The 15,269-nt window shown below is 40.4% G+C and overlaps 1 protein-coding gene across 2 annotated transcripts; it reads right to left on the bottom strand.

Moving 5' to 3' along the window:
- Positions 1–363: 363 nt before the first annotated feature.
- On the bottom strand, positions 364–12,023 carry SC5D (sterol-C5-desaturase). Of its 2 annotated transcripts, none has more exons than XM_047823519.1 (5): positions 8,432–9,945; positions 5,689–5,906; positions 4,760–4,892; positions 2,776–2,876; positions 364–2,426 (listed from the first exon to the last, which is right to left on the bottom strand). In XM_047823519.1, the coding sequence occupies exons 2-5, from the start codon at positions 5,896–5,898 to the stop codon at positions 1,971–1,973; spliced, it is 900 nt and encodes a 299-aa protein (XP_047679475.1). In that variant the 5' UTR covers positions 5,899–5,906; positions 8,432–9,945; the 3' UTR covers positions 364–1,970. The 2 variants fall into 2 exon arrangements, with proteins under 2 accessions (XP_047679475.1, XP_047679474.1); XM_047823518.1 differs by lacking the exon at positions 8,432–9,945 and adding an exon at positions 11,913–12,023 and having other exon boundaries at positions 365–2,426.
- Positions 12,024–15,269: the final 3,246 nt, after the last annotated feature.

Below are 15,269 nucleotides of genomic sequence, written 5' to 3'. Positions count from 1 at the left end.
ATACAGGCCTGCCCTCAGAAGCAAAAAAAAAAATCTCAAATAAACCACCTACCCTTACACGTAAAGAAGCTAGAAAAAGAACAACAAAGTCTAACACCAGCAGAATGAAGGAAATAATAAAGATTAGAGCAGAAATAAATGATATAGAAACTAAAAAAACAATAGAACAGATCAATGAAACCAGGGGCACGTTCTGAGAAAAAAGTTAGTAAAATTGATAAACGTCTAGCCAGACTTACCCAAAAGAAAAGAGGGAGGACCCAAATCAATAAAATCACAAATGAGAGAAGAGAAATAACAACCAACACCACAGAAATACAAACTATGACAAGAGAATATTATGAAAAACGATATGCCAACAAATTGGACAACCTGGAAGAAACGGGTAAATTCCTAGAAACAGATAAACTACCAAAACTGAAACAGAAATAGAAAACTTGAATATTAGCTGTCATTATCAGAGGAAACAAAGTTTGCTTAATTTCCTAATTTTGGGGGGGTCCAAGTGGAGCACTGGAGCCAGGGGGGTTAGTGAACATCACTTGTCTGCATTTGTCAGTTACAGAACACCAGCTGGTACGCTAGTATGTTTAAGTAGCAGGACCCTGTCAACAGTAACTCAGAAAAAAATACTTTCTTCAGGACACCAAGCATTACGTTTTATGACGGGTCTCTTGCTAAAACACTCACGTCTAGTAAGAATGTGAATATAAAAAGAATGTGCTACCCCCTTCTTTCTCTCTTGACTCCGAGCATTTGGGAACATTTAAAAGTTTCAACAATCCACATCATGTCTGTGGTTTCAAGTTGACACAAAATTTGTACAAAGAATACTTTGTGCGGTTACAATATTTAACTGATACAGTTTAATAATAGTGATAATCAACTTTTATTGATTTTACATAAATAGCTTATAGAATGCCTTTCCAAATCATGTTTTTCCAACATATTTGCTACAACACACAACATTTCTTTACGAAAGTATTTGTTAAATCTTGCACAGAATGTGGGGGAAAGTGAAGGGAGAGGAGAGAAAATAAGATTTCAAAGCTAATCTTCAGTGATAGGCCTAAATTTTTGGCAATTACTTCCTTTCATAGGAAATTACAGATTGTAACTTTGAAACATATCAAAAGTGCAGTGCATCTTTTTAATTAAAAAAGCAGTAATGTCAAATATATTACTTGGGCATCAAATTTCCCTTTCTAAATATACTCAGGTTCACATAATACTTATTAAACAATGGTTTAAAACAATAACCATCAAAATCTTAAAATAGTCCCAGGTTTGGATTAAATCATGGTAGTATGAACATTTTCTTAAAAATTCTAGTTTATGTTTTCATCAGTAAAATGCAATTATTTGACAATGTCTACAGAGAAGCTTCCTACATGTAGGAAGACGATAATCTTCTTATACCTGCTATTAATTAGGTCATTTACTTGGCTGCTAATGTTTTATCAGTTTTTTTTCACACTGATGTTTCCACTTGAACAAACACTATGGGTAGTCATTACCATACCAACACTGAAGACTTAACCATTCCTGAAATAAGGAACCCTATTCCTATTAGTATTTCTTTGTTATGATGCTTAGTGTTGGTATTATCAAGCATAACATATTTCTCTTAATCAGTATGGGTGGATTAAGGCAAAAGGACATAACCTAGTCCCCTCAATAATTTATTCTCTATCCTTACAAAAACCACTGAGGCTATACAAATTATAGATACGCTGGCTAGAAAGACATAACTTGCCCTTTAGACCAACACTTAGTATTGTAAGCACGAGGTTGAAAATCTTGGTGTTCACAGACAGCATCTTTCCTTGACCTACCATCATGATGAGCAGAACCCACAACGTGGACTTTCAAATACCATTTACCTGCTATGTCTCTTGGTTGTATGTATGTAGATTATTTTTCCTTAACTAAAAATATTTTGTCGTATTCAATAACAGGGCAAAAATCTACTACTCAGTCTTTGTAAGCTCTCCACTGAATAATTTTCCATTTTTACAACCGTTTTCTGCGTGGCTGTTCCATTTTTCTTCTGTCATCTTCTTCACGTAACTAAGTGGTCCCTTCCCTTCAAAGGAGGAAGGATTTTTGAATGAGCCTCCAATTCTATCCCACAAGGTGAAATACTGTCCATAGTTATAGTCAAAGAACATGTGGTGGTCTGTATGATGGGCTGAGCCATTAATAAATGGCCTTAAAATGTGGGGAACACGGAAATCACCATCATGAATGGAAATCGTCCAGATGTTGACCAGGATGTACAAGCCTAAGTAAACCACCTTGTGTAGTGGAAAGATAAAAGGGTATATATGGTAAGGTAGACTCTGAAGGAAGCCATCCACGGGGTGAAAAGCATGACTTGCAAATGGAGTAGGAATCTTCCAGAGATGATGAGGTTTGTGTATGCGCTACAGAAGGAAAGAACACAGTTAATAACCACCTTCACTTTTCAACTTAGCTTTCCATGCCCATGTCATGAGCATGTCATTTCCAATGACCTAACTAAAAAATCTCTATAAATTCAGCAAAATCACTCATGTTATAAAATGCCCTCCTTTACCTGAAACAGTAACATTTTAACATAGCCCCTCCAGACCCATAAACAACACAAACAAAATGAGCCTGGTGTCTGTCATGCTGTGGCTACTTAGGTATTTAGTAAGTTACAGGAAATTCTGGGAAACAGAAAACAGAATTTGTAACCATACACTGCTGAAATGGATACAGTTTTTCTCTTTCCCCTAAATATCACTCTACCTTATACACAAGTCTATGATGAAGGCCTCTGTGAATCCAGTAGATCAGCATGTCAGTGAAAAAGAGGAAGGACAGTATACTAACAATGAGCCGAAACCAGCCTAGAAGAGACAACACGATAGATCAGAACCAAGATCCGGCTTCCAGGATCAGAATTTACTTTGTACTTGACTTGTCCATCTCAGTGGACCAAATATGATCCTAGACCTAACACTATCAACTGTTTTGGCTAATTCAATACATTATAAATTAATCTTCCTAACCTCTCTGGTATCTGCTCATTTCCTCATTTGCCTCTCATAAAACCTTAAAGTGCCCCCACCTCAAATATTAAATTATGAAGACATTTATGAGACAGAAAAAAACATATGCTTAAGGCATCTTTCTTATTTAAATCTCTGGGCATAAATAACACTGTTTATTTTTCCTTCATCTTAATCCTCATAAAACATACCTTTACATACTATTTTCCTGCTTAGAACTTCATTTCCCGCTAAATACCTAAAACCTAGCATTTCCTCCACAACCCAACTTTTTCTGATCTTTCCTGCCTGACCCATTCCTGTACTAACCGGGCTGGTTTACCCAGTGTCCTCCCAACATCTTGAAAGTCTCACCTCTGTACCTTTACTCATTCTGTTCCATGTATCTAGAATGCACTTTCTCCTTTTATATTTACTCAGAGTCCTATCCACTTTTCAAGGCCTAGTCAATTCATCGCCCTATTGTATAATTCTTGTTCCTTCTTTTAAATATCTAACCTCTTACTTGGACAGCAGCTGTGTGGGTGCAAGCGAGGCTGAGGGCCAGTCCCAGATAGACCACTTATTTGCTGAATGACCACTTATTTGCTGAATGGGCAAGTTACTGACACTCTCTGTACATTAATTTACTCACCCATACGAGGAACGTAATAACAGGACCTATGTCGTAGAACCGATATAGAAAAAAATGGATTGATACGTGTGGAAAGCTTAGAAGTAGCTGGTACATATTAACACTCAATAAATGTTAACTACTATTCTCGCTTTCTAATACTAGACACCAGAAATGTCTCTTCCTTAAATAATTTCAGAATTTCACAAAAATTTAGTCACTGCAGGACTGGCTACAAGAGAAAAAAAGGACTAATCTAAAGGCCTAAAAATCGGGGATCATTTAAATAAACTATGGATATCTACATAATGTGATACTGTAACTCATACACTATATAAGGTCAATATTTACTGAATGAAAAGATGGCCATATATATATATATACACTACTAAGAAAAAAAAGCAAAGTCCAAACCAGTATGTATAGTAGGGTTTCATTTTTGTAGCATAAATGATGAAGTATACATGCATAGAAAACTGGAGGATGTATGTCAAAAGAGGTAGTTTCCAGGTAGCAGGACAGTGGATTTAAAATCTGTATTTTCTGATTTTCTATAATTATGTACTATTTGAACTTTTGAGGGAGTCTGAATTCAATAAATAGAATAGTAAATGAATGCAAAGCTCTATCTCTGATCTATCCATCTTCCCCTAAGCATAATTCCATCCACAACCAGCTTTAAAATTGATAGATTAGGAAATGTGCATTGTGTGGCAAGACATGAATGCATAAAAACAAAGCATTAAAAACAATTAAATGGGGAGCCTGGGGGGGCTCAGGTGGTTGAGCGTCCAGCTCTTGATTTTGGCTCAGATCATCATCCCGGGGTCATGGGATTGAGCCCACATCAGGCTCTGCGCTGACAGCTCAGAGCCTGGAGCCTGCTTTGGATTCAGTGTCTCCCCCTCTCTCTGCCCCTCCCCTGCTTGCACTCTGTCTCTTTTTCTCAAAATAAATAAACATTAAAAAAAATTTAACCAACATAAAAAATTTTTAACTGAAAAAAAAATCCACAAACAATCTGTAATTATTTTAAAAGAAGAAAGAGAGGCAGATTGGGTTCTTGAGAGAAACCACTCTGTGCCTCATGTTCATATTATTTACTTACCACTTGGAAACTCTCCTATGTCATCATATAATTTGCTGTAACCTCTCAACTCTAGCAGGAACAATGCAACAGTGGGAATACTAATCCACGGCAATGACTGCACAGTAAACGTAATCTCTCTATAGACTTGATTCTGAAAACGAAATTTCCAATACTTAAAAACCACAAAGTCTATGTTAAACAAAACCAGCATGAAATTGATGAAATTGTCTTGGAATGGATTTTTCAACCTCTTTTATGTGAAGGAGCTTACTGCTAAACTGTTTCTGTTAAAATGTTAATACGTGGGAATGCATGTGTAAGAAAGACACTTCTTTCTTAAAAAGCAAATATGCTAAGTACCTTGAATTCTTGATCTTACTCTTTTTCTCACAAAATCCGCATTCTACACGTCTATTTATAAAATGATCCTTTCTTTCATAAATAACTTCCATCCCCAAACCTCTCTTGATTTTTTCTTTTTTTAGTCCTTGGGGGAACTGATAAATATAAATAACTGGAATAGAAAATGATTGTAAATAAATTTACAATCTCCTATCGTGTCAAAATATATATATATATTTATATATATATACACACACACACACACACAGTAAAAACATACTTCAGTTTGTGAAAGTCAAACATTAAAGCAAATACACAAATGTGTGCATTTATTTATTCATCACTGTTAGCAAAGAAATTCTATATATCTAGCAAGACACCAGGCTTATAATTTAAAAAGAAAAAAAAAAAAAAGAAGTTGGGTTCATTTATTTGTTTCCATTAAGAGAGGGGATTAGCCCTACCAAAACTATCTAACCCATCTAATGCTGGTTGCAGAAATTTTTCTTAATGGTTATAACCAGTTTAACCTGAAAATCTCACACACAAATACGTATTATTTTTACGGTAAAAACAGTTAAAAAGTAGGTAAGAAAATCACTTACCTTTAAAAACTGTGGATGCTTCATTAATGAATGATCAAAGACAAAATAATAGCTCAGTGTTGCAAAGAAGAAATAAAGGATATAAGCGCCAAGATTTGTTACAATTAGGAGACTAATAGTCTGTCGGAAGATGTCGTCCTCAGGCCACGAGGCTGGGTAGATGTACGGCGTAAAAAAATAATAATCTGCAGCACTGAGTACAAGATCCATCTTAGTCCCTGAAGGATAAGCATGTGCAACAATTATTTACCCATGTTGATATTTTTTAATGCGAAACATTTTTAGAAAAACTATATATGAAGTTCCTGCTTAATGAATATCCTGAAGTTTGAGGACATTCTCTGCCGGTAAGGTTGTAGGGCAACAGGCACTACCCTACATTGCTATGGCCTTGCAAAGTGATACAGTTCCTGTGCAGAGCAATTTAACAATATGTTACCACAATATTCCGCCACCACTGCAAATGTATTCAGCACTCACGTTTCCATCGGGTATTACCTTAGCCAATTCACCAGGGTTAGGTGTAGCTGTTTCCTGACCAGCAGAGTAATTTTCACCATACTTTCAGATATTTTTCATTATCCTGCTCCCTAAACTTGATTCCTCTCTTCTTAATACTAACATTCTTCTTCAGTAGTAGTTCTTCCTGATATATTCCAGCTTGTTTCAAGATCCACGAAGCAACAGGTGGCATTTATTTATGTTCTTGTTGTCACATCCACTTAATCGGAACATGGTTAGGATCTTTGTTTTCTGTCCTGGGCGGTGGTTTCCTGGTTTTCGTTAATTCTCTCTTGGTCCTCACCACCAGTGTAAAACTTTGGCAATCTGTTCTTCTAGTCTTTAAGTCACATGGTGGTAGTGCCCACACCGTCTTCTTCAGCAGGAGGCCTCACAGACACAGGACGCACAAGTTCCTACAATATATAACTCCGTGTTCTGTGCTATTACCAATGACAGGTGCTTCCATTCATTCTGTTATTCATATGGGCTTTCATTACCTCTTTTTTTTTTTTTAATGTTGCCATATGCAATTAAACCCAAAGTAACAAAAACAGTCCCAGCAAATTGCAAGGGGTGGGGGTACCTGACAGGTGCACCAACACAAAATGGGCACCTCAGTCAGTGGGAGTAAGCCCTTGCCACCAAATGAGTTTGAGTGCCCACCTTTAAAAAACAAAAAAGCTTCTGGTTTTTCAGGGCTTTTCGGACTTTGAAAGTGTGGCTAAGGGACTATGGACATATGTTTCCTTTGTGTGACTTCGCTGCTGTTTATCTAACTCACGTACAAGGATTTGGATAGATTCTAATCTTAGGCGATTTAAAACAATGCTACAATGATTAACCCTACTTTGTGTAAATTTCTACAAGCAGAAAAGCTAGGACAGAGTTGAACTGCATTGGTCACTCTGGTAGACACTGCCCAATTGCTCTGCACAGGAACTGTACCACTTTGCAAGGCCATAGTGCCTATTTCTCTACAAACTTAACAGACAGTATCATCAAACTTTAAGATGTTTGCTAATCTGATAGCAACAAAAATGATATCTCGGTGTATATTTACCTTTTTCTTATTATGAGTGAGGTTGAGCATGACTCCACATATTTAGAATAATTTATATTTTTTTCTGTGAAGTAATGTCTTTATCCCTTGCCCATTTTCCCACTGAGTTGTCAGTTTCTTAAAATCAAATTCTAGAAGTCCTTATTTATTAAGAGTGTTTAGCTCCTTTTCTGTGATAGGCGTTGCAAACATTTTTTTCTCACTTTGGCATGGGAAGTTTTTTTTTTTAAGTTTATTTTTATTTATTTTGAGAGAGATACAGAGAGCAAGCAGGGGAGGGTCAGAGAGAGAGGGAGAGAGAGAATCCCGAGCAGGCTCCGCATTGTTGGCACAGAGCCTGATGCAGGGCTCGAACTCACGAACTGTGAGATCATGACCTGAGCTGAAATCGAGAGTCGGGATGCTTAACTGACCAAGCCACCCCGGTGCTTAGTTTTAGTTAACTAATGCCAAATGCCAGACATTGACATATATCCTTCATCATGCACTGTTAATTCATTCAAATAACAATTAAGCATCAAGCTCTACGCTAGATAATGAGCCTATAAAGATTGAAAAGATACAGTCAAAATCCATCTTCAAGATAAGGCAATTTTAGAAATAATTACATCAATGCAAGTGCTATAACAAAGGTATACACACATCTGATTCAGGCGTTAAAGGACATTATCAGAAAGAAAAGTTTAGAGAGAGGCATTTCAAATAAAAGTAACAACTTGCAAAGGCATGGAAAAAAAGTCATGCTACATTCGTGACTCAATGGGTGTCACTGGTGGGTGCCAAACAGTGTGACGGGTAAAACAGAGGGGAAAAAAATGTTTGAGGATAAACCTTATAAAAGGAAAGTGGTGTCAGACTGTGAAGGGCTCTGTTGCCCTGCTAGGGAATCGAACTCTCCCTCATACACGACGGGGAGATACCAAAAGGTCTCTGAGCAGGGAAGAGATTATAATTAGACCCGTACTTCACAGAAACCATTCCATTAGGAATATGAGTATTGATGAGAAAAAGACAGAGCAAGAGCCAGAGCCAGAGATAGACTAATTTGGTTGTTCCTGTGATAGACTAGCTCAGCTCTAAGAACACACATATTCATCAGAGATTGAGCAAGTAAAAAACCCACAGGGCTTGGGATGCCTGGGTGGCTCAGCTGGTTAAGCATCTGACTCTTGATCTCACCTCATGTCTTGATCCCAGGGTCATGAGTTCAAGCCCCATGTTGGCCTCAGCACTGGGGGGTGGAGCCTGCTTAAATAAACAAAAAACAAAAAAACCCATAAAACCCACAGGGCGTGACAACCAATTAAATACTGGAATATGAAAGAGGGAGAAATGCAGGATGACTATGAGATTTAAGCTGGCTCATGTGGATGATGATGTCATCATAATCAAAGGAGGGAATTCTGGGAGAGCTGTTATATTTGGTGCCACAGGGACAAATATATATATTTGGGACACGCAGGGCGTGTAAGGAATGATGGAGTCAGTTTGGGTCTTAAATCTAATTAGCATAGACTAATAAGCTTTAACTCTATGCTTACTCTTAGACATAAAGCAGTAGATTACATGCAAATATGAATCGGAAGTTCAACAGCGAGCTTGTACTGGTTGAAGCTGAAGCCATAAGGAGTAGAGACTGCTAAGGGAAATAATGTAGCAAAGGAAGTACACTAAGTCATACCAGGAAACATAAACATTTAGAAACAACCCAGCAACTAGATATTGTGACACCACTAAAGGTTGGTTAAGAGTGTCCAGACTAATCTACGTGTGACCTATAGAGTCCCGTAGCCCTAAGACAATGCAGTAAGTACAGTGCAGCCGAAAACAATTCAAACGGTAACCAGGAATCTACTTTAATCAACCTTCAATATCAGACGCGCGTAATAACTTTCACAAGATCTCAGTCCCTAACTTCAGTTTTGCTTTTATCCGAGGACCACGCTCGTTGTGTTCATTTGTACATTCCCTGTGCATAATCGCTGCAACGACAAACCAGTGCCGGAAGGGGAGGCGGTTTAGATACTGTGAAATGAAAGCTATTTTAAGTGTTTTTAGAATTTTGGCTTCAATGAATTTTATTTGTTGAATGTGGACATTAAGTATTCCTAAATACGTTGCCGTACTTTCTGACATCTAACAAAGAAATCTTTCGAAATCAGTAACAATATAATCTCAAAACTGCAGTTCAACTTGGAAGTTTATATTCAAACCCACATCTGTAAAATGAGATAACGTATCTTCATTATAGAATTGTTCTTAAGGTTTAGGCACTAAGTTTCTAGTCTTCTGGCACTGACACAGAGAAGTTATTCAAGAAACAGGAGCTATTATTACTGCTGCTACGGGAGCCAAAGCTGAGTCAAAATTACTTTAACCTAAGGGAGAAAGAGGTCATTTGGTTTTTCTTTGAAAAATAACTGATAATATCTAGTATCAATATTTACTGTACACTAGGCAGTGTAAGTATTAGCTCATTTAACCCTTTCAAGAAACCCCATGAGTTAGGTACTAGTATTATCTTATGGATCAAGAAGCTGGGCACAGGAAATACTAGTAATCTGCTTGGGATCATCAAGTAACAAATGCTGAAGCTGGAACTCAAACACATGCAGTCTGGCTGCAAAGTCCAAGTTCTATTTTTCTTTCTTTCTTTTTTTTTTTTTTTTTAATTTTTTTTTAACGTTTATTTATTTTTGGGACAGAGAGAGACAGAGCATGAACGAGGGAGGGGCAGAGAGAGAGGGAGACACAGAATCGGAAACAGGCTCCAGGCTCTGAGCCATCAGCCCAGAGCCCGACGCGGGGCTCAAACTCACAGACCGCGAGATCGTGACCTGGCTGAAGTCGGACGCTTAACCGACTGCGCCACCCAGGCGCCCCCTTTTTTTTTTTTTTTAATGTTTACTTGTTTAGAGAGAAAGAGCAAATGGGAGTAGGGGAGGGGCAGAGAGAGAGAATCCCAAGCAGGCTCCGCAATGGCATCGCAGAACCTGATACAGGGTTTAAACTCAAGAACTGTGAGATCATGACCTGAGCCCAAATCAAGAGCTGGACGCTCAACTGACTGGGCTACCCAGGCACCCCACAAAGTCAAACTTCTTAAACTTGCACCAAGTTCCACTGCCTCTTCATCACTATCTCAACTCTTCAGCTCCTTAATGTTTACAATTCTCAGTGACTACAAATTCACATAATTTTGCATACGATTTTAAGGGGTTTATACCCCACTGAAGTCAGGGTCTTCACAGACCCTAAGTTAACTACCCATGACTGAAACAAAGCTGGTACTATTTTACATTTACAGAAACAAAGAAACTTTATAAAAATAAAACACAGTTTTTAATAAAACACAATTAGGCTTAGAATATCGGAGTCTACTCTTACGTTTGCTTTATTTTAGAAGTATAGACAGTAACGGCTAACATTTGTTGAGAATCAGGTATTATTTAAAAACATTTTTCCTGTATCACTTGGCTTAATTATCACAATCCGAGGAGGTAGATAATTCTGTAACCTTCACTTTAGAGAAAGGGAAACTGAGGGCAGGAGTGTTTAAATAACTTAAGTAACAAGTAACAACTGGGATGTATAGTCTAGAGTCTGTTTTCCCAGCTTCTACATTATGTTCTCTCTCAAGATGTACGCATACGGATGCGGCATTCTGAGTATTCCATGCTAATTACATTACATAATGAATGGGAAAGCATTCCGTAAGTGATCAAGGATCATGTACTTATTATTTTTTAGATGCTTATCATTAGAAACCTAAATACGCACGCACGCACCAACGGTGATATAAAGACAGGTAACCTGCTGGAAGGTTTTGGTTAAAAAATATCTGCCTACCGCAAGCTTTCCAGTTTGGAAACTTTACGTACTGACATTTGAAACTTTATCTATCTACACCACCTCCAAATTTATTCTGCTGTAACACAGGGATGCCAAGAGACAGCACTTCTTCCTTTTTCGACGCTAACTTGATACATTATTTCCCTTCCCTTTTAGTCTTTACAAACCGCGGACTGTTGTCCCTCCATCCTAATTACGTTGCAGTAACTGGGGTTTGCACTGCAATTGTCAGGAGGTCACAGCCTAATTTCTTTGCCCCTTTAAAAAACAAAAAAGGGAAAAATCCCTCCAAAACAGGGAAGTCTGTCTCAAAGCCAAGCATTAGCGTTCACTGGACAGACTTCCCTGGGATGAGCGATCCGCAGTAGCCAACTTGTCGTTTTCCTCACGTCCCTCGCCGTGTGTGTTGCTTTCATGCGCGGGCCTCCTCGGCGCCCCGAAACGTCCTCAGGCCAGGCTACAGCCCCCAGATGCCGCAGGTCTCCGGTCGCCCCTCTCCCCATCCCCGCCAGCGAGCGCCAGTGAGCGCCCCCTGCGCCCGCACTCGACGCCTCACGGCCTGCGCACGCTGTCAGGATGCCCGGCTGCCTGCCAATCCCTGCCGCGGGTCACCGCTGGAGCCCCAGCGCCCGCCCGGAGCCTGACACCCCGCAGCCGGTCGTGAAAGACAGCGTCTGGCGCGCTCCCAACTTCCCCACCTGGGACCCATCCTGCGGATTTCTCTCCCTCCACTTCCCTTCCTCTCCTCGCCCATCCCTCTCCGGAGGTATTCCGCCGCCGCCGCCGCCTGCCCTGCTGGCATCCCTACCTTCCGAAGGTTCCACCGCCGCCGACGTCGCAGGTTGCCTTGGACCAAAGTGAACCCAGCGGCGTTCAGCCAGCGGGCCCGGCAGGGAGGGGCGTAGCCAGACACACGCTCCTAGCGGCCGGAGCCGCCAGCCAATCAGGGGCCGGCGGCATAAGCTGATATGACGGCAGATCGCGCGACTTGGCTGCGCGCGGCGCTTGGCGGTCACGTGGGCGCCGCGCACTCGGCCCTGCCCCCTTCGTCCTCCCAGTGGAGGAGAGGGCGGGACCGTGGTTCAGGTACCGTAGCGGCGGCGGGTGGGGTTTCAGGTTTTGTTTTTGTCTTTTTTCACTGTCACTGACGTGTGTGGCTCGGATCCTGCCCGAATCAGGTTTCCTGTATTAATGGAAACATCCCTAAAACCGATGCTCTACGTTGAGGGAAATAGATATTTCCTTTGAGGTGAATGTCGGGTCTGGGGGGGGGGGGGCGGGGCGGGCGGTGCATTTTTCGACCCAGGTGAAGGAGGCTCGATTATCCGTAAGACGATTGCTGATATTTCTTAGCCGGGAGCCTGCCCTTTTATATAGCATTGAATGGCGGGAGTTTGGCTGAACCAGTTTAGGTAGGTGTTTTAACTGACACGAAGCTTTTCATAGAACCGATAAAGCAAATCTGTGCAGACTGAACGGGAATATGTGTGGCTTCCTAGAGCTTTGCTGTTGTCTGGGAGTGTGTCGGGGTTTTTGTTTGTTGGATTGACTTTTTCTTTTTCTTTTTTTTTTTTTTTTTTTTTTTGCCAAGTTTGCTTTTCTAGACGTAAATTGCGGTGGTCACCCTTCTAAATTTCCTGCGCGCCTCAGTGTAGTGCTTCCCACAGTCCAACCAGCAGTGTCAGCATCATCAGGGAGTTTCTTGGAAATACAAATGTGGGGGAAATACAAATTTCAGACTTACTGGATCAGAATCTCCGCCGGGGTGGGGGGAGGGCGGGAAGGAATCTGTCTTTTAATAAACCGTGAGTGAGTCTAATGTTTGGTAGAGAACCACTGCTCTAATGAGTTTGACCAGTCAGAAGAAAATCTGGCCTTCAGTTTTGCTCCCTCCAGGGGGATACATAGAAAAAAAAAAAATTCTGGAAAGTAGGAGATGACAAAGTTTGGGAAATCATTTCTGTTTCCTTATAGGACCGTCAGAAGTGCAACAATGTAAGGGGAGAAATTATTAAACTCCGATCATAAACACCTGTTGTGTGAATACTGCTTTAAATATCTGTGGCTTGTCTCCTATTTTCTTTTTTTAATTAGCTGTAACAGTATCTTAGCTGCAGGTGTGCAACATAATGACTTGATAACAGTATGTTTGTTTCAGGTATACAACATAATGATTTGTGCAATTGCCTGCTACTTTTTTTTTTTTAGTTTATTTATTTATTTTTAAGAGTGAGTGGGGCAGGGGCTGAGAGGGGCACAGAGGATCCAAAGCAGGCTCTGCGCTGACAGCAGAGACCCGGATGTGGGGCTCCAACTCACACACCGGGGGATCATGACCTGAGCCCAAGGCAAATGCTTAACCAACCAACTGAGCCACCTGGGCGCCCCGCCTCCTACTTTCTAAATCGCATCTCTTCTCCTTTGTTTCTTTTGTTACTGTTCTCATTTCATCTTTTAATTTTTGAAACTAAGATTTTTTTGGTTTCGTTTCTGGGGAACATAAACATGCAGCTTGTTAACCTTAAAAATAAACAGGTAGTTATTTCGCCAGCAAACAAAAAAAAGGGGGGGTTGTTTGAGAATAGCAGAGAATTACACTGGGGGACAAGCAAGCAATGGGAAAATCACAGGCAAATCCACAGAGCGAAAGAAAGGATTGCCAGTTTATAGAGGAAAAGGGGAACGGGGGACGGCTTTTATAAATTGGAAGTCCATCGGAATGCACTGGGAGTTGGAAGCATGGTGGTTTTCATTGGCTGAGCTGTTGCCTGGGCAGAGGAAAACCTTTCTCCTACTGGGGTAGTCAAGTAATAGCAAAAGTAAATGGACTTGCAAGGTAGGCTCTTCCTGTTGTGTCCGCAATGGACTAGGAGTGCTAGGGTGTGAAAGCACCTGCTGCTGACCTCTCAGCTTCATTTTAGTGAGATTTCCTTGTATTGATACAGATTTAAAAGGCATCGACCTAGTACAAAGTTTCCAAATTTGCAGCTGTCGTAGGCTCCTTGTGTGGTTTGTTTAGTCCAGTGTATTTTTCTTCTTCACTTAAGTAATTTCACATTAAAAAAAAAAAAAAACAAAACAGACTATTGCGAAAGACTGGGAAATCTGATATTGAAATTATAAACAAATGTCAAAAATAATATCCTGAATAGTTTGAATTTTTTCATTGAATATGTACTGGATAGTAAAACAGACAGTCATAAGTGCTACGGAGAAAACAAAAGGGTGAAAGGATCAGAATTGATGAGGGCTGTTCCTTTAGACAGCATGGTCAGAGTCTCTCTGTGTGGGGAACATTTGACCACAGCAGAGTTAGGGGGCCCCATTTAGTTGAAAGGTTCTGAACTGAGATTCAGAGTCTGAATGGCTTTTTTTTTTTTTAAGTTATTTTGAGAGAGAGCGAGAGCGTGCAAGTGGGGTGGGGCAGAGAGAGAGGAGAGAGAGAGAATCCGAAGCAGGCTCCACATTGTCAGTGCAGAGCCTCGTGCAGGGCTTGAACTCATGAACTGTGAGATCATGACTTGATCCGAGATCAGAGGTAGAATGCTTAACCGACTGAGTCACCCAGGCTCCCCTAGGGTCTGAATGTTTTTGGTGAACAGTTAGGGTCACCGGCTCTCAAACATCTATTTGTATGCATTTAGTTTAAAAAAAGAAAATTTTTTTTGAGAGAGACAGAGCGAGCAAGGGAGGAGCAGAGAGAGAAGGGGGAGAGAGAATCCCAAGCAGGCTCCACACTGTTAGCACAGAGCCCTCACGAACCATGAGATCATGGCCTGAGCTGAAACCAAGAGTTGGATGCTTAACCAACTGAGCCACCCAGGTGCCCCTGTATGAATTTAGTTTTTAGAGGAAAAGGAGTATTCGAGAAAAAGGTAGATGCACAAGTATCCAAAATCAGATATAGGAAGAGAAGATGTTTAGGCCTCAGCTTGGTGCCATGGATTAGGTTTTAACTTTTAGTATAGTACTTAATATTTTAGAGATCAGAGCTCCCTCTGAAAAGTAGATGAAATCTATGGTCTCTGTTCCCCTAAAAGTACACATTGTATATAGTAGAAGCTCTTCCTAAACACTGTCCGCTTAACGTTTTTAATATTCTTTCTGAAATATGCAGCTGATCCCTGGGAAGTACTAAAGAAAGTACTCCACAGCTAGTAGCCTT

The sequence above is a fragment of the Prionailurus viverrinus genome, chromosome D1 (assembly GCF_022837055.1).
Source record: "Prionailurus viverrinus isolate Anna chromosome D1, UM_Priviv_1.0, whole genome shotgun sequence".
Classification (NCBI taxonomy): Eukaryota; Metazoa; Chordata; class Mammalia; order Carnivora; family Felidae; genus Prionailurus; species Prionailurus viverrinus.
Note: the sequence above shows the minus strand (reverse complement) of the source record. Positions and strands in the feature narration are given on the sequence as shown.